Source organism: Perognathus longimembris, chromosome 7 (assembly GCF_023159225.1).
Source record: "Perognathus longimembris pacificus isolate PPM17 chromosome 7, ASM2315922v1, whole genome shotgun sequence".
NCBI lineage: Eukaryota > Metazoa > Chordata > Mammalia > Rodentia > Heteromyidae > Perognathus > Perognathus longimembris.
In genome coordinates this window covers 518659-542696 of record NC_063167.1, presented here as the reverse complement: position 1 = coordinate 542696, position 24038 = coordinate 518659, and the positions used below count along the sequence as shown (strand labels likewise).

The following is a 24038-nucleotide window of genomic DNA, read 5'->3' as shown; positions in this document are numbered from 1 at the left end:
CAAGGGCTCAGTCAGCTTTATTAGGTGCTAGAGAAAAAGGCCCAGCTCCCAAGGCCAGGGCAGCAGCTCCTGAGCACCGGACACCACGGCCAGTCGCCAACCTCAGACCCGCCCCACCAGGAGGGGTTCTGGCTCATTCTCGGCACTAGTGCAGGCGGCGCGGGGTCTGTCCTCATCCGGTTCCTGTAGGCCCTGGACTGCCAGCACAAACCGACAGCTCACCCAGGGCAGTACTGTCACCGCGGGCCTGGACCTGGGCAGGGCCACACCGCCCCCGCCCTCCCCCAGTCCTGGGGGCTCAAAGGAGGCTGTCCCTCCCGCCAACCGAGGGTCGCATGAGCGGAGTCAATGCACCCACACCCTCAGGCTTAAGGAGGGCAGGAAGGGAGGAGGGCGCGCCCAACGCGTGAGGCGTCCAGGCCCAGCCCGTGCTGTGGTGTCAGTGGGGCAGCAGCTCTCGGGGCTCACTGGGTGCCTCTGCCCTCAACCACTGCATCTTCTGCTGGTGCTGCTGGACGGCATCCTGGACACGGGCACTCATCATGTCTTCCGTGAGGACTCCGTCCTCAGAGGCATACGCCATGGCCTGCCAGGAACAGGGGGCGCTGAGGGCGGCTACCCGGGCTCAAGGGGGGCCCTCCCCACCGCAGGCCCACGCCTTGCAGGTCGCCCACACAGGCGGGGACACGCGGCCAAGGGCGGCCTTGCCTGGTGCAGCCTCCCAATGCCGAGCTTAGTCATTTCCAGGGTACTGGCGCTTGAAAATAGGCCCCTGCAATCCCACTGGCTGGTCCCCGAGCAGGAGGTGGAAATCCTGACGGGTGGTCCTGGGCTGCAGCCAAGTCTCCTCCTCCGCAGACACCTCAGTGGTTTGGGTCACCTGGGGCCTCTGCCCCTCATAGCGCCGCCCCCCCCCCCCAACCCATCACTCCGATGACCAGGCCAGGGCCCACACCTGAGGTCCAGCCAGGAGACCAGGGGATCACAGCCCAATGCTGGGCCCTAAGCAGAGTGCACAGGTCCCATCTCAACCCACTGTGGGCATGGGGGCAAACATCTGCAACCCCAGACATCTGGGAGACATACACAGGCAAATGTGCCTGTTAGGCTGGCTGGAGCAAAAACTGAAGTCAAAGGGCTGGTGGATGGCTCAAGCATGTAGACGTTTGCCTAGGGAGTTCAAACCCCAGTTCTACCAAAAAGCCATCTAAACTAGAAGGAAGTAAAGCTTTATGCTATCAGTTCACGCTAAAAAATATCCCTATCTGTATATCTCAAAGGCCAGGTACTGGTGGCTCACACCTATAATCCTAGCTACTCAGAAGGCTGAGGCCTGAGGAGCCAGGTTCAAAGGCAGCCAGTCAAAGCAGAAAAGTCCCCGAGACTCATCTAGTTCACCACCAGAAAAGCCTAAGTGGCACTGTGACTTAAAGTGGTACACTGGTAGCTTTGAACACAGAAGTTCAAGGAAAGCACCCAGGCCTTAAGTTCAAGTCCCATGACTGACCAAAAAGAAAAGAAAGAGGGGCTGGGAATACGGCCTAGTGGCAAGAGTGCTCGTCTCGTATACGTGAGGCCCTACGTTCCATTCCTCAGCACCACATATACAGAAAAGGCCAGAAGAGGCACTGTGGCTCAAGACTAGCACTGCCACTTGAGCCATGCCACAGCGCCACTTCTGAGTTTTTAAGTGGTACGCGCTAGGCAAGCACTCTACCTGAGCTATACTCACAGCCCATGTTGGGGGTTTAATATCCAGACGTCCTGTATACCACTTACCCACTACAACTAAGGTGGCTATCAAAAAGTAGGGAATAAATGGGCATGCATGTGTATCTGGGAACACCAGCCACTCCACGTCAGGGAACGCACAGAAATAACTGAAAATGGAATCAAGCAGCACTTTGCCACAAGCTCACAGCACCGTCGTTGGCATGTCCATGAACAAAAAAAGGTGTGAGCAGACTGGTCCCAACATGATGGGCTGAAGATGGGAGGAACGGCCAGTACCAGCCACACCCGGGAGGGCCTGGCGCACCGGGGCGGCTTGGCCTGCTCAAGGGCACAGGGCGAGGTGGGCCGGAACCAGGGCCCGAGGGGCCGAGGCCTTCCATCTAAGAATCTGGGATGCAGACAGCTCTGGAGGTGGGCGCCAGGTGTGACCGCCGCACCGCGGTGGGCCTGGATCGTTAAGGCACGGAACCGCCCTGTCCAGGTGGTCAGGCGTTAAGACTTGGGATGAAGAAAAGGGAGGGCGACTGCAGAAGCGAGGTTGGAGGTTTCAGCCTCAACCTACTAGGACTGAGGGCGCACCGCAGGGCGGGAAGGGGAGTGGAGCCCACCAGGGCCCCACAGGCGCCACCGACAGGAGGGAAACCAAAGCACTGAGCCCGACAAGTGCTGGGCGACGGCAGGGCCCGAGGAGCACATGCGGGGGCCGCAGTGCCCGCCCCCCCGAGGGCAAGCGAGGGCCGGCCTTCGCTCTCCCCCAGGAGTGGGTGCTGGAGCTCCGGCGTCCTCCCCACCCCGGAGCGTGCGCGGGCTCCCGTGGCTCCAGCTCTCCTGGCCCAGCCCTTGGAGACCTGTCCGCTCCGGCTGGTGCACGTGGAGAGGGAAGTACCATCTCCTGCCCCCGAGACGCTCGAGAGCCAGAGGGAGCTCTGCTGGGCGGGCTCACGGTGATGAGCCGATTGTGTAGCCTTACAGGTGAGAGGACACACACTTTCTTGAGACTTTCTTGCAGCCCACTACCCTTTGCTAAATAAACCTCAGCTCTTACCAGACCAGACCAGAGTCCTCAGCTGGCCACCCAGAGGTGCAGATAAACCAACCCATTCTATCACCATCCCTAGGTCCCTAGCATCGAGTGCAAAGCAGAGGAGACATCTACTTAATGAACGCAATATGCACTCATTTAAAAGCACTGTGACGGGCAAGTGGACCAGCAACCCTTGGCCTTGGACAGCAGGTCCCAGACACCAGGTGTTGATGGCGGCACCCCCCACCCAAGACGGCTTTCCTTAGGAACGTAAGCGAACGTAAGCTCCTGGATACAACTACGCTAGCCCTGTGTGTGTGGAGGGCCCCGGCAGTGGGCCCTGTACCTGCCAGGCCACTTCAGACAAAACGGCCACTCTTGCTTTCTGTGCTTTGAGCCAGTGTGCTCTTGCCTCGTCTAGAAAAGACAAAATTCCCGTGTTTGTCCTGTGCTCCTACACACCAGTCAGCTTGCCCTAAAAAGCCAAACACCTCAAAACAGGTGTTCTATTCACACGGAACAGGCTTGACGCTGCACATTGCATCCGGGCCAGGAGCTCCACGCTCAGCGACCACTGCCTGACAGCCCAGGCGAGCCACCCCCCCCCCCCGTATCTACCAGGCATCGACTGAGGTGGGAAAGCCCCGTGAGCCCCCCCCCCGTATCTACCAGGCATCGACTGAGGTGGGAAAGCCCGGGGAGCCCCCCCCCCCGCCCGTATCTACCAGGCATCAACTGAGGTGGGAAAGCCCGGGGAGCCCCCCCCCCCGTATCTACCAGGCATCCACTGAGGTGGGAAAGCCCGGGGAGCCCCCCCCCGCCCCGTATCTACCAGGCATCGACTGAGGTGGGAATGCCCGGGGAGCCCCCCCCCCCCCCGTATCTACCAGGCATCGACTGAGGTGGGAAAGCCCGGGGAGCCCCCCCAAGTGCCAGCCAACATACCAGGCATCGACTGGGGTGGGAAAGCCCGGTGAGCTTCCCCCCCGCCCCATATCTACCAGGCATCGACTGAGGTGGGAAAGCCCGGGGAGGCCCCCCCCCACGTATCTACCAAGCATCGACTGAGGTGGGAAAGCCCGGGGAGGCCCCCCCCGTATCTACCAGGCATCGACTGAGGTGGGAAAGCCCCATGAGCGCCCCCCCGCCCCGTATCTACCAGGCATCGACTGAGGTGGCACCTTGGATCTGGGCCAGAAGGGATCGCCAACTCCCAGCATTCGTGCCCCATCCTGCCACCAGACACCCTTCAACAGAAACCCCAGGAGACAAGCCTGCAGGCCCTCAGGCCTGGCGGAGCCCCAAGTCTCCACTCACCTGCCATGCTATGGCGAGCTGGGCGATCTCTCGGCCTGACATGCCCTCTGTCAGCCGGGCAATCTGGGAGCACTTCTTCCCGTAGTCAAACTGGGCCAGCTTCAGGCGCCTGGGGGGAAGAGTTCCCAAGTGGCACCTGGAGTGGCTACAGCTCCACAAGAGAGGAAACAAGACCAGGCTCCGGCACGGAGCCCGATGCTGCCGGCCACCCTAGGAGCCGCACAGCTCTGGCCAGAGGCCAGATCCGCCTGCCTCCCTGCGCCTTCCTCCTCCTCCTCCTCTGGGCATCTGGTGGGCCCCTGGGACCCAGGCAGTGGGAACTACACCCTTAAGACCCAGTCCCACATGGACATCAGCAGCCAATGCCAGTGAGATCTTCAGCCAGCAACTGAGCAGGCAGGATCTGGAGGGGAGATGAAGCGCGAGGTGGGGACTGGCGCTCCCTGGTACACAGCGGGAACAACAGAGAGCAGCGAGGGGCAGCAGGAGGACTGGTCGGGACACAGAGGGGTGCAGACCTAGGTGCTATGCAGCCTGGGTCTCCCGGACAGTGGGAACCAGAGCAGCATCTGCTGGCCGGAGGCATTCAGGCCCAGCCTGCACACAGCAGCGCCTGGCTGCTTCCTGGCCAGAACCAGAGCGCGCACAGGCGCTCCCAACCCAGGCCTCCTCCCGTGCTGCCCTCCGTGTGGCAGGCCCTCCGAGCAGCTCGGGCCGCTCAGTCGAGGGGGCAGTGGTAACCACCCACCCCCAACCCGAGGGGCTCCCTGTGAACTCAGCAATGGCACTTCCCTAACCCACCCCAGGGCTCAAGGGCTCCCTCAAACCAGGCGGTCACATCATGGGAGAGTCAGTAGGCGGAAGAGCCCGGAGGACAGGCTGGCCACTGTCCCCAGGTGAGGAACAGGACAGGCTGGAGGGCTCCAACCACGGAGAGGCCTCTGCCACAGCCTGGAGCCCACGCAGGTGGCCCCAGGCCCGGGGAAAGGGGTGCCACCCCCCTCCCCCCCGCGAGCTGGCTGCAACGGCCAGGTGGGATGTCCAGGTAGGGGCTGGGCACTTACTGCTTTCCTTCTGTGGCCGGCTTAAGAACATACTTGTCAAAATACATTCTCACCAGACGCTCCCGCTCCTCCTGCCCCGGCAGGGCGAAGCAGACCATCTCGTCGATGCGGTCGTTGATGGCCCAGTCAAACTGCTCAGGCTGGTTACTGGCCAGAACCAGCATAAACCTGCAGCCAGAAAGGCAGGCTGAGGGCCCAACGCAGCACAGGCACCTCAGGGTCCTCAGAGAACCATGCTACACAAATCTAACATGGCCGTTTCGGTCGTTTTGTGGGGCCCAGGCTCCGGGCACTGGGTAAGCACTCTTCTACAGGGCTGTAGTTCCAGCAATGAGCAGTCCTTTAACCTGGAAAACCCACACAAGAACCGCCACTCTTGCCTGCCCAGCCCAAGGGCAAGGTCCAGGATCAAAGCGGCAACATCTCTAGGTCCGGCCCTGGTGTCCGCAGCTGGGACAGGACTGAGGTGTTTGGAAGAGAAGAGTGTCAGGCCAGAGACCTGAAGGGCTGGAAGCCCAGGAAAGCTCTCCAAGGCCTGAAGGCCTCTGCCCTATGCAAAGCCCAAACCCACAACCTGTTCCCGATCAGCTCCCAGCAAACACAAACTTGCCCGAGGCGGCCCAGGCTGCCGGTGCCCCTCAAGGACCTCTGCGCAGGGCAGCCTCAGCGGTCAAGAGCACCAGCTCTCCTCCCCCACAGGCACAAAGACCACTCCAAGCCAAGGGACACGCAGGGACGTGCAACCTGGTGGCCAGGCGAGGGCCAGTGGCTCAGGCTGCTCGCAGGATGTGTAGCCCAGGAATGGCAACCTGGTTCAGGGGGGAAGACCCCAACGCCTTCAGGCTGGGCCTCAAGCCCAAGACCCAGGAGGATGGCTGCCTGGGGAGAAGCTCAGCTTGCCAAGGGCCCATGGCCAGGCGTGGGGCCGCTGGGGGACTGTCCTTACTTGCTGCTGTGTTGGCCCGTCCTGTGTAGGAATGCATTGAGGGTAGCCCTGAGGTCTTCACTTATCTTTTCCTGCACAGACAAAGTTCTGGCATCAGTCTACAAGCTGAAGAGCAGTTCTGTAACAGCCAAGGGTGAAGACTGTACAAGGGTCGCTGTTGGAGGGCTATGCAGGGGCAGAACACGAGCGCTCACTCGAAATCTCAGAATTACTATCCAGACAATTCAGATGTGCTGCAGAGGGGCAGGCTCGGCTAGTGTGAAGTACGTACTTAGCAGGCATGAGGCTCCGGGCCAATCCCCAGCACCAGACCCCCAAATCCAGCCAAACACGCTGCAGCTTTCTTTCACTTGTTTTTAAATAAAAAACTTTTAAAAAGCCAGGTGCCGGTGGCTCAGGCCTGTAATCCTTGCAACTCAGGAGGCTGAGATCTGAGGATCATGATTTGAAGTCCATGAGACCCTTATCGCCAGTTAACCAAACTCAGGAGGTTGAGATATCAGGATCATAGGTTGAAGCCAGCTGGGGCAGCAAAGTCCATGAGACTCTTATCTCCAATTTGCCAATTAGAAAAAGCCAGAAGTAGAGCAATGACTCAAGTGGCAGAGCCTTGAGCAAAAGCAGCTCAAGGACAGCACCTAGGTGCCGAGTTCAAGCCCTAAGATTGGCAAAGCAGAACCTTAGGGAGCAGCCCTAACCCCACCCTCTGTGCTGATAGAGTCCAGGCTGCACCCCCAGCCCGCTCTGGGACAGAAAGGCTTTCTGAATACTCACAGTGGCTCGCTTCCTGAGGAAAGCGTCTGCTTCATCCACGAAGAGGAGGAGGCTGTGAACAGGAAGGGGGCCGGGCAGAGGGATGCCCGGGTGCACAGCTACAGGAAGCGGGTTGCACAGGGCACATCCCCCGGGGGAAGCTGCCCCAGGAGGGATTCTAACACCGTAACCCACCCCGTAAGACCACCCTCCAGAGCTTCAAGACCTCACACTCAGAGCCAATACAGCTCTGATGCCCTGAGCTGGACAGGACATTCCTGACAAGTCCCACCCAACTCCTCCAGCCAGGACTTGGGGGCGTCACAAGGACCTCTCCGGTAAAAGGGCAAAGACTACAGGGGAGGAACATCAAAGTTAGTGTGGCTGGGATGACCATAATGCTTCACGCACACCTGTAGCTGCATGCGGAGCACTGATACAAGCATCCACAGCCCAAGGCTCGAATGCAGCCCGACCCGTGCCTCCGCGCCTGCCCCCAGGCCTGTGCCCACCGCCCTTCCGCCCTCAATGTGAACCTCCAGTTGGAGCCCGGCAGATGCTCCCACCCAGGCACTGGCAGAGGCTGGAGGCTGCCTCCGGCCTCCTACACGGCCAAGGGGACAGGAAAGCAGGAAAATGGCAGGGCGGCGATGGCTCCCCAGAGCTAGAGCCCACAGGCAAGGGGCTACGCTCACCCTCGCCGGCTGGTGCTGGCCCAGTCGAAGACCTTGTGCATGGCAGTCACACCCTCCCGCCCCATGGGGGCCACGTCCCCGCCTGTCATGATGGCGTAGTCCATGCCTGAATGCAGTGCAAGTTTCTGGGCAAGAAGGGGCGGGGAGTCAGCAGATGCCCCCCCCCCCCCGTGAAGTCCACCGCAGCACCAGCCGTGCAGCGTGGGCAGTCCCCCCAAGACGAGCCGAGGCCCTTCGGTCCACAGCAGCACCTGAGCCTGAAGACCGGAGAGCGCCCACCCCCAGCAGCACCCCGACCCATCCGTGCAGCCTGGTGCCCGCCCTCACCTTGGCAAACAGTGTTTTGCCCGTCCCGGGCGGGCCATACATGAGGATGTTCCGGTAGAGGCTTTTGTTCCGCTTGGTGTTCCTCGTTGCTATGGCAATATCCCGCACTCGCGCCTCGAGGCTAGGCTGCAGGGGGAGGGGATTCGGTCTGGGGAACTTGCTCCCCGCCTGCATACTGCTTTGGGGGAGACCCATGCTGCTGTAGGCTGTACTACAATCTGGTCCTTGTGGGGTCTGGGCTAGCCCGGGGCCCCCTACATGCAGGTTCAGCTTGGGTGGCAAAGTGTTTCAGGAGCCCCAACCATCAGCACTACAGACAGAGGACACGCAATGCAGCTCCCCATCCCCTCCCAGGCCCCATGCGGCACTCGGCCCCCGAGGCCCGACTTACACTGAGCACCACGCCCTCCAGAGCATCCTGCGGTTTGAGGAGCAGACGGCGGCTGACCTACGGGGGGAGGACACCTGCTCAACTGTGGGGGTCGTGTCAGGCTTGGCAGGATGCAGAGCTGCAGCAAAACGCGGCTGGAGCCCCGGGACAGGACCCGGCAACACAGGGCCGTCAGGGCCGGGACACAATACACCCACCCTGAGGCTTGGGGTGACTCGTGTGTTTTTTCATGCTGGGGCGGAGCCCGGGGCCTGGGCAGCCTCTGCTGTCTAACTGCCTCTGTATGAGGTGGTCTTGTTAGGTTGTCCACATCGCCCTTTGGTAGCAGGAATCACAACTGGCATCACCATGCCTGGCCGTTTATTTTCTGGAGGGCAGTAATCGGCTGGAAGCCTCACTTTTTGCCTAGGCTGGCCTCAAAGTGTAATCTTTAATCTTGTGGGGGGGGGGGCACCCATATGCTCGGGCACATGCGTCCCAGTCCTGGGCCTTGAACTCAGGGCCTGGGCTCTGTCTCTGAGCTTCTTTGCTCAAGGCTAGCACTCTACCACTTGAGCCACAGCTCCATTTCTGGCTTTTTGATAATTAGTTGGAGTCTGGGGGACTTTTCAGCCTGGGCTGGCTTTGAACTGTGACCCTCAGATCGAAGCCTCCTGAGCAGCTAGGATTACAAGTGTGAGCCACTGTTTGCAGTGACTTACTGAGTTCCTTACTGACCTGTGTCTTCTCAACTCCTTGCACTGAGGCACTGGAAGAGACCCAGCCACAGCCCGTGGGAAAGCAGGCCCACCAGGGTGAGGTGCTCAGATACCAAGAGCTCCTCATGCCCTCCACGGCACCAGGACCCACACTGGAGCCCAGGCCTGAGAATCACTGAGGTGACAGCTGAGAGCAGTTCTGTCAGCAGATCCACACCCATGTGAGAGGAGCCCTGAAGAAGACACCTGAGCCAACAGGTGGACCGGGTGGGCCTGTGGGGAACAGCGTGCAGGCCACTCGTGTGCGCCCTGGGACCACACCAGGCACGGACGTGGGCCCCGGAGCCTCAGTGCAGCCGTACCTGAATAGGATGCCTCAGCGCCTCCAACACAGAGATGCGGGAGGTCTCCCTCACCAGCGATGGCTTCCCCAGCCGGGCCTCAATGTACCGGCCCGCCACGGCGGTGGCATTCTTGGCAGAATAAACTCCTACGGCCAGCATCGTCAATCCTGCCACCTAGGACAGAGAGACAGCAGCCTGCGCTGTACCTTCACTGTCCTAATTCCTGACAGCAGAGGGACGGCTGGGGTCCTCCTGGGATGTCCCCCCTGGACTTCCATCAAGTCCCTAACCCCCCAGCCTTCCTGGGCTCACTTTCATGTGTCATGGGATGGGTCAAAAACGTGTCACTAGGGGGCCGGGAATGTGGCTTAGCGGTAGCATGCTTGCCTTAGCATGCCTGAAGCCCCGGGTTCGATTCCTCAGTACCACATACACAGCAAAAGCTGGAAGTGGTGCTGTGGCCCAAGTGGTGCACAGCTAGCCTTTAGTGAAAAAGCTCAGGGACAGTGTCCAGGTCTTTGGGGAAAAAAAAGTTCAAGCTCCAATAACAGAAAACTAGAAAGGAAGAAGAGAAGGGTTATCTTTCCACTGCTGACCACAGCAGCGTCCAGGGACACTCACTGGACTGGCATCTGTGTACTAGCTATACACTGCACAAAGTGGGCCCTCGCTGTACACAGGCCTACGGTGTGCAAGCCTCACGGGTTCTGACCCAACCGCTAGGAGCAATGCAGCCTGCCAGCCAGCAGGCACCCTTCTGTTTGGTGCTGGGAGTGGGGCTTAAACTCAAGTCCTCACGTTTAGCTTTCTCCACTCAAAGCCAGCGCTCCACCACACTTAACCTACACCACTACTTCCGTGGCATGGAGCACTTTCCTCAAAAGACTGGTCCTCGTACATGGCAGGGAGCACCCAAGGCTGAAAATGTGTCTGCTCTCCCTGGCTCTACCTAAGGACCCATCTCTGGCCCTGGAGGGTCAACTGAGTCTACTCTGACAAAGATGCCCTGCAAGAGAGTTCTGGCCGTCCTCTCAAAGGGCACTGAGAAGCTGACCCCTCTAAACCTTTCCTAAAGTGCTCTTCTGGCTGCTGAGCCTCAAGGCAGGCTGCTAACACCAGCACTTCCCCTGAAGGGGCTGCCGGAGCTCAAGCCTGGCCCCCACTCAGGGCACCTGTTGGGCATCGGCAGGAGACAAGCTCACAGAGCGGCCCACCCCGCAGACACATGGCGGTACGCACCGTCGCTGTCACTTTGTCCCAGTCTGTCACGAAGGCACGGAATCCTTCACCAAACAAGGCACCAGCTGTCCTGCAGGGGAAATGGCCACATGGTTTGGAGGGCCCAAGGGCCCTCAGTCCTTGGCTGGAGGTCTAGGGTTAAGGTTGGCATGCACAAGGACCGGACCCCATTTGGTGCCAGTGCCTCAGCCTGACCGCCCTGACCCCACAGACAGACGGTGCCCTCACCGGATGGATTCCAGAATGGTCTGTCTGTGCTCAGCAGCTTTCAGACGAATTTGCTCACGGATAATGTCTGCATTCTCCCGGTCAGCCCTGGCCCGAGCTCGGGCTTCAGCCTCCACCCGCAGCATCTCGTTCTTATGCCGAAGTTCCATTTCCCGCTCCACAGTGGCTGCCCAGGAGAAGACAGAGCCAGTGCAGCTCAGCCTGGACCGTGCTGGCCTCGGCCCATGCGGATGCACGGATGCAGGCACGGACCAGGGGCTCTCCAGGTCCAGGCCAGCGCACCACACCTTGTGGCCCACCCTTCTGGCAGACAGAGAACCACTAAAACCAGAGCCCATGCTCTAGGCCATCCTTTTCTTTCTTTTTGTGCTGGCCTAGGGTTTGAACTCAGGGCCTGAGCACCATCCGAGCCTTTTCACACAAAGTTGGTACTCTTTTAACACTTGAGCTACATACAGCTCTACTTGCACGCTTTGGTGGTTAACTGGAGATGTCTCTTGGACTTACATTCTTTTGTTGTTGTTGTTGTTGTTGTTTTTTTTGCCAGTCCTGGGCCTTGGACTCAGGGCCTGAGCACTGTCCCTGGCTTCTTTTTGCTCAAGGCTAGCACTCTGCCACTTGAGCCACAGCGCCACCTCTGGCTGTTTTCTGTATATGTGGTGCTGGGGAATTGAACCCAGGGCTTCATGTATACAAGGCAAGCACTCTTGCCACTAAGGCCATATCCCCAGCCCTGGACTTACATTCTTGGACTGGCTTTGACCCTCAGTCCTCAAGATCTCAGCTTCCAGAGTAGCTAATATTATAGATGTGAGCCACCAGCACCAAGCAAAACATGTTTTAAGAAACAAATTACACTCCAAGCACTAACACATACATTAAAAAAGAAAGTGAGCCCATCCAGGTGCCCGCGGCTCACTCACACCTGTAATCCTAGCTACTCAGTAGGCCCAGATCTGAGGGACACGGTTCCAAGCCAGCTGGGAAGGAAAGTCCATGAGACTCATGTCAGAAACTACTCAGAAAAAGCTGCAAGTGGCATTGTGGCTCAGGTGGTAGAGCTAATATCCTTGAGTACAAAGAGGCTCAGAGACAGCCTCCAGGCCTTACGTTCAAGCTCCAGGACCAGCAGAAAGAAAGAGAAAGAGAAGGCCTGTTTTAAAAGAAGTCTTCCTATGGTCTTGTTCTTTTTCCTCTGAAGCATTCCTTCAGGTGTCTGCCAGCAAGAAGGGCAACACCAGATGTTGCTCCTTGACCTTGGGCCAGAATCCTAAGGCAAAGTAAACCTCTTTTCTGGAAGGGAGGGAGGGAGGGAGGGAGGGAGGGAGGGAGGGAGGGAAGGAAGGGAAGGAAGGAAGGAAGGAAGGAAGGAAGGAAGGAAGGAAGGAAGGAAGGGAGGGAGGGAGGGAAGGAAGGGAGAAAGGGAGGGCACCAGTTGCTCATACCTATAATCCCAGCGACTCAGGAGGTTGAGATCTAAGGATTGTTTGTGAGAAGCCAGCCCTGGCAGTCAAGCCTAGGAGACTCTTATCTCTAGTTAAGCCAGAAGGGGAGCTGTGTGGCTCAAGTGGTATGGTAGAGTGTTAGCCTTGAGTGAAAAGCCCCGAGTTCAAGCCCCAGGACACTTCCCAAAAGAGAGAAAAAAATCCAGAAAAGCCACACAATGCAATCACGTGTCTCTGTTTATCAGCACTAAGCATCAAGTGGACCCCTGCCCCTGGGAAGTGGCACCCCCACAGGTGCACCACCTCCTCCCGGGCAGATACACGGTTCTTCCTGCTCAAGTCACGAGCTTCCTGCACGAGCTCACACTGTGACCCAGGAGCGCAGAGCCCATGTTCTACTGAAGGAGGTCAGCATGGAATTTACCAGCCGCGGAACTCCCTACGGACTCTGAGGGTGCAGTGCACGGGGCACAGCTCATGGTGCTACCAGAGTGAGCCCCTCAGACAGACCAAAGAGCCTGCGCACTGGAACCTGGGATGATGGAGCACAGGCCGCGGGCGCAGTCCTTGAGACAGCAGCCATTGGCTCATCAGACCACCACCCCCGCGGGCTCGCCCGCCCCCAAGCCTCCTCTACGCCCTACGGCCCCTACCTCGACGCATGGCCTCCTGCTTCTGCACAGACTCCTCTTGCTTCCGTAAATTCTCCTCGTTGAGAAGTTGCTGAGAAGTCACAGAAATGGAAAAGCTTTTGAAATCAGAAAGATAACCAACACAAAGCTGCTCGGAGCCAGGAAACGCTTCCGCCCCAAGGGTGCCCGACATTCTGAGGACTCACGGGGCCCAGAGCAGGTGCACCCAGACCCAGCAATGTTCAGGCCGCGCTCCTGCTGGGGCAGCAGCGGCTCCATGGCAGCTCCACCAGCGCTGCCGCCAGCACAGCCCCGGCTGCCACCGCGCAGCCGCCGGCCTTAAAGAGCACGGGTGCTTGCCTGCCGTGACACCTGCTACACACGAGCACTCAGACTGCGGACAAAGAGCCTGTGCTGCAGGGGCAAGCGCCCGCCGTGAGAGCCCTCCAGGCCTCGGACTGCTCTGGGGCTCTGCCCTCAGCCAACCACAGACCTCCCTGGGCAGCCAAGAGCTCCGCCTGGCGACAACCCTCACAGCAGCTGCAAACCCACCATCGCCGTCCTGGCCAGGAAGGAAGGAGTGTGTGCGACTGCACGTGGAGACGGCTGCACGTGTCTGGGTGCCGAGGCGTGCCCGTGCGCACACGCCCCGTGAGTGCACACATGCACAGTTGTGCTTGTTGGAATCCAGCTACCCAAAGCCAGGTCTAGGTTCAGAACACAATCCACGTGTCCTCGTGTGCTTGGTACAGGTACCTCTGCTCAAGACGGGCCAGGCGGCTCAGAGGTGCACCTGCTCACCTGCTGCTTCAGCTGGTCCTCATAGCGCTGCCTCGCCAGCTTGTCCTGGTACTGCGCCCTCTAGGGAGGAAACGAGCAGAAAGGACACTCCTTGTCCTGAGACATCACTGGACAGGCTGGAAGCCAGTAGGGTCCTAGCCTTGACTAGGTGTGGGGCCCAACATGAGACGCATGGTGGAATGGGTTGGTACTAAGGGGCTCTGTGTGCTTCGGTGTCTATCCAGGGTGCAGCAGGGCGCAGTACAATGCTCACACCAGTGGATCCTCAGTAACAGAGAGACCGGGAGCTCCTCCCCCAACCCTCCAGTGGATCCGCAGTAACAGAGAGACCGGGAGCTCCTCCCCCAACCCTCCTAGCCTTCTGCATAGCCACCTGCGCTTTTTTTTTTGGCCAGTCCTGGAGCTTGAAATCAGGACCTAGATGCTGTCCCTGAGCTTCTTTTGCTCCAGACTAGCACTCTACCACTTGAGTCCCAGCGCCACTTCTGGCTTTTTATGTGTATGTGGTGCTGAGGAATCCAACCATGGCTGGCTTCATGCGTGCTAGACAAGCACTCTAGCACTAAGGCACACTCCCCGCAGGTCGCCTGTGCTCTTACAGCCTGGTGCTGCCTCGTCTCTTCACTCAGGGTCTTCCTCCTCTCCTCGGCCTGCACTCGGATCTGCTCGCTCTTCAGCTGCTCCACGGCTGCCTCGTACTCCTGCAGAACACAGCCCAGGATGGCCCCAGCGCCTCTCAAAGCCTCTCTCACCCTCTCCCTCCATCCACAGGCTGGCGGCACCAACACCGTGCCCAGCTGGTCTGTGTAAAAGGCCCCGCAGGGTTGGGAGCACTTCTGAAAATGTACCCTGGACTGACCTCCCACATACCCAAGCAGATTCTCACCTGTACCTACACCAAAGCCAAGGCCCAGAATGAACTCAGATGCCAGGGCAGAGGACTGGGACCCTGGGGTGCTGGTCACACCCTTCTGTGCTTCTCACAGTGGCAAAAGTGAAAGACCAAGGACAGAGCCCAATCTCTGCAAGCACTGGTGTCAAGGGTTCTGAGTCCCAGAGCGTAAGTGAACTGTGCTTTTTGTTCATTGGTGTTTAAAGCTCCCACCATGTAATTACTGTGAACACCTTGCTTAGTGTTCGTTCTTAGTATGTTGTGAGGGTAGACAGGAAGAAACAACTAACTGTCCATGTCTCTTACATTTTTTCCAGAGTACTGTGCAGACGTAATGTTCTTTTGTAAGAAACATCTTAAAAATACTCAGTGTGGGGCTGGAAATACGGCCTAGTGGCAAGAGTGCTTGCCTCGTACACATGAAGCCCTGAGTTCGATTCCCCAGCACCACATATATAGAAAACTGCCAGAAGTGGCACTGTGGCTCAAGTGGCAGAGTGCTAGCCTTGAGCAGAAAGAAGCCAGGGACAGTGCTCAGGCCCTGAGTCCAAGGCCCAGGACTGGCAAAAAATAAAAATAAAAAATAAACTCAGTGGACTGGGAGTGTGGCTCAGTTCTGGATTTTGCTGGCTAGAGATAAGTCTCACAGATTTGTATGCCAGAGCTGGCTTCCAACTGTAATTCTCATATCTCAGCCTCCCGAGTAGCTAGAATAACAAGGGTGAACCACTGAGATTACAAGCATACAATACCAATCCTCGGTTAAATATTAGCTTTGCCTAGGTTTTTCAGCTCCTCTGTTGCATGTAAGGTCACCGCTTATCAATAAATTAGAAAATTTAGTTCTGATAACTTCTTATTAATCAGATTAACATTTGGTAATGGAAGTAGCTAATCCAGAATAGATTACTTTTTTTTTTTTTTTTTGGTGCTGGTCCTAGGGCTTGAACTCAGAGCCTAGATTGTGTCCCAGATCTTGTTTTGTTGTTCAAGGGTAGTGCTCTCTCACTTTGAGCTACAGGGCCATTTCTAGCTTTTTGGTAGTTAACTAGAGATAAGAGTCTCACAGACTTTCCTGCCTGGGTTGGCTTCCAACAATGATCCTCAGATCTCAACCTCCTGAGTAGGTAGCATTATAGGTATGAGTCACCAGAGCCCTGATTCTGATTATTACTAGACAATTTCCTGCTAAAGACTCTTATCTCCAATTAACCACAAGAAAACCAGAAGTGGTACTGTGGCTCAAAGTGGTAGACCACTAGCTTCGAGCTGAAGAGCTCAGGAACAGTACCCAAGCCCTGAGTTCAAGCCCAAGGACTGGCAATATAAACAGAGAAAACCAGAAGTGGCGCTGTGGCTCAAGTGATACAGTGTTAGCCTTGAGCAAAAGAAGCTCAGGGGTGGTGCCCAGGTCCTAAGTTCAAGCCCTAAGACTGGCAAAAAAAAAAAAAAGAATAAATTATATATGTATTGGCAAGCACTGAGGGCTCACGCTTGTAATCTGAGCTACCCAGGAGGCTGAAATCTGAGGATTGAGGTTAGAAGCCAACCCAGGCAAGAAAGTCCTTGAGCAAAAGAAGCTCAGGAATAGTGCCCAGGTCTTGAGTTCAAGCCCCACAACCGATCCAAAAAAAAAAAAATTCACTTCCAACTAAATAAAATTCTCACGACCCTATGTGGGGGAAAGAGTCCGGCTGAGCACAAAGAAACAAAGTAAGGAATTCCTGAATAAGACAGAAGACATCCCTCATCTAAACCTGCCCAGCTGGCTGTGCTGGGCACTCAGCCACATATCCAGTGCCATCTTTGGGGTACTAAGCCGGGCACTCAGCCAGGCCCTGGACCCACTGTCTGTGCCGCACCCCCTCCTTCCCACAGCTCACCTTGAGCTTAGACTGCTGTTCCAGCTGCAGTGTCTGCTCCTGCATCTGTGCGAGGCTCAGTGCCTCTTTGGCATGGCCTGTGGGATACAGGGGTCCAGAGAAAGGCTGTTAGGACACTGGGTGAGGCTAACACAGACACATCTGTGGTGGTAGGCAAGAACCCTTAAGACAAGGGGCTTCTGATAAACCACAGCCTCACCTCAACCTGGAGACGCTTGGACTGCTATTTCAACCTGCCTTGGCTGCCCACCCTCATTCTTTCCAGACCTCACAAGATGAACCCTCCCTCATCAACAGAGATCTTGGCTTGAGTCCCGGGTCTCAGCCCCAGGGAACCATGAGAAATGCCACCAGATACCCATCCAGGAGACAAGGTAAGGCCAACATAGCAGGTGTTTCCCAGGAATGGGTCACCAAGCGCTGGGACTCCTCTGACCATAACCAAGGAAGCTCTTCACACCAAGCCTTCCTTTGAAAAATTTGAGAGCAATTTCTTCTTTCAGACAGTATTTATCTAGGCTCTTAAATACTTAGAAACTACATCCTGATATAAATCATCATCGACATAGGAAAATGGAAGGCTGAGGGAAAAAGACCTGGGCGTAGGGAAGGTCTACCCAGTGATGATGCTTGGCTCAGGCTCCTGGGGCTTTTGACCAGTGGCTCACCCTTGTTCCAATTAGAACACTAATGTCTTTCAGTAGTAAGTGCAAAACATGCCATGTTCTCCTCAGAAACCAGACGATTCTCAAATGTGCTTCCCTACTTCAGAAAAAAAGTACGTGGATGGCCTATCTGACCTGCGTCTCCGTGTACCTCCCGTGGAAGAACACACGGTGGGCACTCCTGCCGAGGCTGAGACAATTGCACCTGACACCTGCACCTCTAAAATACCTTCAGCCCCGTCCACACCGCCGTGCTCTGTCTGGACAGCTAGCTGAGGGTACAAAAGGCTGTCAGGACCGGGGTCTTTTGACACGTGGAGAGACTCCCGGGGCCACTAAGGCCACCGGGAAAATGGGGTCACCCAGAGCCACAGGATCACTCTGCTAAAAGACCAGGCGCGAAGGGATAGCCCCACGGTGGGCCCATCCCCCGGACCTGCCCTCCCTGCCCCCCCAAGCCGACCCAGAGCCCCCCACCCCGGGACCTGCCCAGCCCCCTGGACCTCCTGCCCGAGGCCCACAGTGGAGCCCGCCCTCCCCCCCCAGCCGACCCAGAGCCCCCACCCCCGGACCTGCCCACCCCCTGGACCTACCCTCCGTGGCCCTCCCGTCCCAGGACCCACAGTGGAGCCCGCCCTCTCCCCCAGCCGACCCAGAGCCCCCACCCCCGGACCTGCCCACCCCCCCGGACCTGCCCTCCCTGGCCCTCCCGCCCGAGGCCCACAGTGGAGCCCGCCCTCCCCCCCAGCCGACCCAGAGGCCCCACGCCCGGACCTGCCCACCCCCGGACCTGCCCACCCCCCGGACCTGCCCACCCCCCGGACCTGCCCTCCCTGGCCGCCCGTAGAGTGCGCCCTCCCCCGGCCCAGCCAGCCCCCAGGCCCACCCTGGAGCCCGCCCTTCCCCACTCCCGCCGCACTCACGCGAGTGCTCCAGCTCCCGCGCCGCCTTGGCCGCGCGCTCCAGGCCCGTGGGGTCGAAGTTGCTCCATTTGTCCTTGGGCGCCGACCGGTCTCCCACGCCTCGGTCGCCTCCGCCATCCGCCCCGGGCTGCGCGGGCGGCAAGGGCAGCGGCGGCCCCGCGCCTTCGCCCTTGGGGCCCTTGTTGATGCCGAAGAGCCACGACATGGCCGCGCCGCCGCCAGGCCCCGTCCGCAGCGACCAGCGGGGTCCGCACCGGAGCCACGCGCCGCGAGCCGGGGGCCGGGGCTCTGCGCAGGCGCGGCGCGCGGCCCCGCCCTCCGGACGACGGAAGCCGCGAGGGCCGGGCCGCGCGCCGCCCTCGGATTGGCCGGGAGCACCGCCGCCCCGGCTCGCGGCGCGCCGGGCTACGGCGGCCCCACGCGGACACCCTTGCCGGAGGGGGCGTGCGCGAGCCCCGGCGGCGCTGGCTCCGCCCGGCGCGGCGGAGGCCCGAGGCCCACCGCACCGCCGACCGGGAGTCCGGCCGCGGAGCCGGGCAGGCGGCGGGGCGCGGGAGGCCTCAGCCGGCGTGGGGAGAGCGGGGTCGCCTCCTCGGGCGAGGCGGAGGGCGTGAGCGCAGCTCCAGACCCGAAGGCCGGGTTGAGGCCGCGGCTGGGCCGTGCCAGTGTAAGAAGCACCCCGAAAGATGCCTTTCCCGGGCCCTGTGCATTAACCGAGTCTTCGGCTTTGTGTCGGTGCCCTTCGATCCCAGCTGCTCTCTGCTGAGCCACTTTGCCCTCTCCAGAAGAGCTCAGTCACCGAGGGTCTCCAGAAGAGCTCAGTCACCGAGGGTCTCCAGAAGAGCTCAGTCACCGAGGGTCTCCAGAAGAGCTCAGGCACCGAGGGTCTCCAGAAGAGCTCAGGCACCGAGGGTCTCCAGAAGAGCTCAGTCACCGAGGGTCTCCAGAAGAGCTCAGGCACCGAGGGTCTCCAGAAGAGCTCAGGCACCGAGGGTCTCCAGAAGAGCTCAGGCACCGAGGGTCTCCAGAAGAGCTCAGTCACCGAGGGTCTCCAGAAGAGCTCAGGCACCGAGGGTCTCCAGAAGAGCTCAGGCACCGAGGGTCTCCAGAAGAGCTCAGGCACCGAGGGTCTCCAGAAGAGCTCAGTCACCGAGGGTCTCCAGAAGAGCTCAGTCACCGAGGGTCTCCAGAAGAGCTCAGTCACCGAGGGTCTCCAGAAGAGCTCAGGCACCGAGGGTCTCCAGAAGAGCTCAGTCACCGAGGGTCTCCAGAAGAGCTCAGGCACCGAGGGTCTCCAGAAGAGCTCAGGCACCGAGGGTCTCCAGAAGAGCTCAGTCACCGAGGGTCTCCAGAAGAGCTCAGTCACCGAGGGTCTCCAGAAGAGCTCAGGCACCGAGGGTCTCCAGAAGAGCTCAGGCACCGAGGGTCTCCAGAAGAGCTCAGTCACCGAGGGTCTCCAGAAGAGCTCAGGCACCGAGGGTCTCCAGAAGAGCTCAGGCACCGAGGGTCTCCAGAAGAGCTCAGTCACCGAGGGTCTCCAGGAAAGGTTAGATTCACTTAGTATCTCCAGGGAAGGTTAGATCCACTAAGTATCACCAGGAAAGGTTAGATTCACCAAGTGTCTCCAGAAGAGGTTATTCACTAAGTATCACCAGGGAAGATTAAATCCACCAAGTAGCTCCAGGGAAGGTTAGATCCACTAAGTATCACCAGGAAAGGTTAGATTCACCAAGTGTCTCCAGAAGAGGTTATTCACTAAGTATCACCAGGGAAGATTAAATCCACCAAGTAGCTCCAGGGAAGGTTAGATCCACTAAGTATCACTAGGAAAGGTTAGATTCACCAAGTGTCTCCAGAAGAGGTTATTCACCAAGTGTCTCCAGAAGAGGTTATTCACTAAGTATCACCAGGGAAGATTAAATCCACCAAGTAGCTCCAGGGAAGGTTAGATTCACTAAGTATCTCCAGGAAAGGTTAAATTCATTATCTCTCCTGAAAGGCAAATAGGCAGAGCCTTCCTACAGTCTTTAAGGAACCAGCCAAAAGCTCAGGGGATCACCAGCCAGGCAACTTGCTCCTATTCTCTTTCCAATAGTAAAGTGATTAAAAAAAAAAATTCTAGAACTTCAGAAAGGATAGACCGGGTTATGGACATCCAGGCCACACTGGTGTTTTGAGAATGTTTTCACTGCCCTTTTCACTCCTATGTAGCAGTATTTATACCTCCCAAGATAGCAGAACAGGTATGGAAGTCCTGTCTTCCCAGGGCTGCTATTGAATAAATCTCCCTTCCCTGCCTTTCGTCGTGTTTGTTTAGTATGTGGGGGTCGTGACTGGACCCTAACTTGAGGCTCCTAGACTTGGAGCCTTGGGCCCAGGTTTCATCCGGACTAATCAACCAACTTTACCATGGCCCTCAAGAATTCTGTGCCTTCCTGGACCCAGCAGCAAGGAATCTGAATGAGTTGGAGTCCTGCAGGCCTCACTGCACTAAGAGTCCCCTTGCTGGCCTCCATGGGTTGAAACAGAGGCAGGTGCAGGCCAGGTCTTTACAACGATTGCTCAGATGAGCGGATCTGCAGAACCAACCCCCACCTCTTCCTTGGTATATCTTCAAACTGCTATAGCCCCTGGTTGTGTATTACCTTGCATTACAAACCCACCATCAACCCACCAAAGACTGCTGAGGGTGCTCTGGCTGGTGGGGTTGCATAGAGCAGAGGACTGGACTTTCCAGGCTTCTGGGCCCTCCACCTTAGGAAGCTAGGAAAGCCACGTTTTGTGTGGGGGACATGGGGTCAGGCTGGACCTGCCTGCAGCAGTCCACAAGACTCTTATCTCCTATTAACCCCCCCAAAAAGGCCAGAAGGGGAGCTATAGCTCAAGTGGTAGAATGCTGACCTTGAGCAGGGAAAGCTAAGAGATAGTGCCCAGGAACTGAGTTGAAGCCCAGGAACCAGTAAACACACACACACACACACACACACACACACACACACACATACATACACACACGGAAACAAAATTGTTAGGCTGAGGCCAGAGAATGACTTGAGCCCACCTGTTCCAGGCCAGCTTGGGCAGTATAGAGAGACTTCACACACCTCCCACATTAATAGAGAAAAGTAGAGTAGGCCTGGTGCTGGTGGCTCATGCCTGTAATCTTAGCTACTCAAGAGGCTGATATATGAGGGTCACAGTTTGAAATCAGGCCAGAAAGAAAAGTCCCCAGTGAGACTCATCACAAATTAAACACTCAAAAACAGGAAATGGAGCTGTGGCTTAAAGTGGTAGAGCACTAACCTTGAGCAAAAGAGCTCAGGGACAGTGCCCAGGCCTGGAGATCAACCCCCACAACTAAGGGGGGGGGAACAAACTGTGGTCCCATTGCTTGATGTACATCACCTTTATAATAGCAATAAACTAAAAAAAATCCCTTACCCCTGAGATCCCTGACCTCTGCCTCTCTAGCAGCTAGAATTACAGGTGTGAACCTCTGTGACTGGCTTCCTCCACTTGGGTTTGATATTTGAAATCCAAGACCATTTAGAATAGACATGTCCTCCCCCCACCACCATTTTTTTTTTTTGGTGCCAGTCCTAGGGCTTGAACTCAGGACCTACGTTCTGTCCCTGAGCTTTCTTTGCTAATGCTAGCTCTCTGTCACTCAAGCCACAATGCCACTTTTTTTTAGTGCCACTTCCAGCTTTTTGGTAGTTTATTGATGGTAAAGGTTTCCTGCCTGGACTGGCTTTGAACCACCATCCTCAGATCTCAGCCTCCTGAGAAGTCTAGGATTACAGGCATGAGCCACTGGCACTAGGCCAGACATGGTTTTTTCAACTCAGGGCCTGGGTGCTGTCCCTGAGCTCTTTTTGCTCAAGACTAGCACTCTACCACTTGGAGCCACAGCACCACTCCCAGCTTTTGAATTAATTGGAGATAAGAGTCTCACAGGGACTTTTCTGCCCAGGCTGGCTTTGAATCGCCACACCATGAGCAGTTAGGATTACAGGCGTGAGCCACTGGCACCCGGCAAGACATGCTTCTTTTAAAGACATTAAGCTGGGCTGGGAATATGGCCTAGTGGCAAGAGTGCTTACCTCCTATACATGAAGCCCTGGGTTCGATTCCTCAGCACCACATATATAAAAAAGGCCAAAGATGGCACTATGGCTCAAATGGCAGAGTGCTAGCCTTGAGCAAAAAGAAGCCAGGGACAGTGCTCAGGCCTTGAGTCCAAGCCCCAGGACTGGCAAAAAAGAAAATTAGAAAAGAAAAGAAAGGGGCTCATGGCTGTGTTTCCTACCTGAAACATTTTCTTTTAATTGGCAAGTGTGAGGTTCTCTGATGTCTTGCTGTGAGAGATGCCCCCTTCCTCTCCAGGATTAAAGACCTAGAGGAGGGACTGCAGAGACTAAAGATGCAAATTGACAGCAGGGCCTCCAGCCCCACCTGGAGGCCAATCAGGCTCTATAACTATCCCCAGACAGTGGGTGGAGCACTTTACACCCAGAATTCACCTGCAGTGTGATTTCTAGGTTCTCCACCAATGACTAGACCTGAGTAGGCTGCATGTTGCACCAGAATTGTATCCTTCCAGTAGGGCCCATAACCCCCCAGTGGCCCCACTCAGCCCTAAGGCTTCCCAGCACCAAAACTTAAGCAGCCAGTCACAAGTCCTGCCCATAGTCTTCCATGGACAACGCTTGTAAAAGAAAAAAGCCTGACCCTCTGGCTCTGGAGCCCCGGCGGTCGTCAGCAGGCTCTTGCTGCTCCTCCACACACCAGCAGTCTGCAGTCTTGGCCTCCTGTGATGGTCTGGGCTTTAGGAGTGAGGGGCCAATCCTCTCCCTCCACTGACTGGGTTCTTCCAATCCTATTCTTCCTTTCTAGCTCCCTAAAGAACCTGTTGGTTCTGATCTCCTTTGTAATTGCCACAGCCCATCTGCAGACCTGCTTTCAACCCTGACCAGCTCAGCAGAAAGGAAGGCTGTCTATCCCTGCCTCCTCCCCGGGCCCCCGGCGTGAGCCTGGGCTGCCTGTCCCTGCCTCTGAAGCTGGACTCCTCCCAGCTCTCAGGTTCCTGTGGCCAGGCGGTGCAGCTCCTCAAGGTGCAGTGCTCATGAAAGGTGACAGGAGGGCTGGGAATATGGCCTAGTGGCAAGAGTGCTTGCCTCCTACACATGAAGCTCTCGGTTCCATTCCCCAGCACCACATATATGGAAAACAGCCAGAGGTGGCTTGTGGCTCAGGTGGCAGAGTGCTAGCCTTGAGCACGGGGGGGGGGGGGGGGGGGGGAGGGGGAGCCAGGGACAGTCAGTGCTCTGACCCTGAGTCCAAGGCCCAGGAGTGGCAAAAAAAAAAAAGAAAGGTGACAGGACTGTGGCAATTCAGGACTGGCCCTGAAGCGTCCCTGCAACTAGGAGGCTCCTCTTCTTTCTTGATGTTTGTGCTCAGGTGACTTTGCCAGCTCCGTGGCACTGTCTTCTGCCCCAAAGCATGCCTCAGCTCAGCTTGACCAGCAGACCAGCAGCAGGGGTGTCAGCATGGCCAGGGCTAGCCCCACTGGGGCCCTCGGCTTAACTGCTTCCTGCTGGCCTCTGGGTGAGATGAGCAGAGATGAGCTGGAGCCAGAGCCTATCGCTGGAGTGGATGTGGTGGTTCAGAACAGTGAGGATAAGCCAGACTGTCAGGGGTCGGCCCTGCAAAGCCAGGCCCTCTTCCCCTGCCTTACAGCAGCTGGTGGAACCCCAGCACCCTAAAGACTAGGTCCAAAGAATAACTGCAGAAGGCTGGGGTGTTCTATTATTGATGATGTTTTTGTTTTGTTTTGTTTTGTTTGCCAGTCCTAGGCCTTGGACTCAGGGACTGAGCACTGTCCCTGGCTTCTCTTTGCTCAAGGCTAGCACTCTGCCACTTGAGCCACAGCGCCACTTCTGGCCTTTTTCTGTATATGTGGTGCTGGGGAATCGAACCCAGGACTTCAAGTATACAAGGCAAGTGCTCGCTCTTGCCACTAGGCCATATCCCCAGA

General features: G+C 57.3%; 2 protein-coding genes across 2 annotated transcripts; one reads left to right on the top strand and one right to left on the bottom strand.

Annotated features, from left to right (window-relative positions):
* Nucleotides 1–18268, bottom strand: LOC125354465 (ATPase family AAA domain-containing protein 3). Its single transcript, XM_048350073.1, has 16 exons — nt 18002–18268; nt 16414–16490; nt 14238–14339; nt 13639–13698; nt 12859–12928; nt 10761–10926; nt 10533–10602; nt 9312–9467; nt 8252–8308; nt 7861–7986; nt 7534–7658; nt 6860–6911; nt 6086–6156; nt 5140–5307; nt 4076–4184; nt 1–586 (listed from the first exon to the last, which is right to left on the bottom strand). The coding sequence occupies exons 1-16, from the start codon at nt 18204–18206 to the stop codon at nt 440–442; spliced, it is 1761 nt and encodes a 586-aa protein (XP_048206030.1). The 5' UTR covers nt 18207–18268; the 3' UTR covers nt 1–439.
* Nucleotides 18205–23019, top strand: LOC125354418 (fibril-forming collagen alpha chain-like). The gene is made up of 3 exons (XM_048349994.1): nt 18205–18611; nt 18720–19547; nt 22898–23019. Exons 1-3 carry the CDS (start codon nt 18205–18207, stop codon nt 22971–22973), a joined length of 1311 nt encoding a protein of 436 aa, XP_048205951.1. The 3' UTR covers nt 22974–23019.
* Nucleotides 23020–24038: the final 1019 nt, after the last annotated feature.

What these genes read in the sequence shown, in the direction of transcription:
- LOC125354418 (XM_048349994.1), top strand. Translation starts at nt 18,205, where the DNA reads ATGGCCGCGCCGCCGCCAGGCCCCGTCCGCAGCGACCAGCGGGGTCCG. An exon ending in CCTCGGGCGAGGCGGAGGGC is followed by an intron (nt 18,612 to 18,719) that starts GTGAGCGCAGCT and finishes GCATTAACCGAG; the next exon opens with TCTTCGGCTTTGTGTCGGTG. An exon ending in ACCGAGGGTCTCCAGGAAAG is followed by an intron (nt 19,548 to 22,897) that starts GTTAGATTCACT and finishes CTTCCTTTCTAG; the next exon opens with CTCCCTAAAGAACCTGTTGG.
- LOC125354465 (XM_048350073.1), bottom strand. Translation starts at nt 18,206, where the DNA reads ATGTCGTGGCTCTTCGGCATCAACAAGGGCCCCAAGGGCGAAGGCGCG. An exon ending in AGGACCAGCTGAAGCAGCAG is followed by an intron (nt 12,929 to 13,638) that starts GTGAGCAGGTGC and finishes GTGACTTCTCAG; the next exon opens with CAACTTCTCAACGAGGAGAA. An exon ending in CGCTGAGGCATCCTATTCAG is followed by an intron (nt 8,309 to 9,311) that starts GTACGGCTGCAC and finishes CTCCCCCCGTAG; the next exon opens with GTCAGCCGCCGTCTGCTCCT.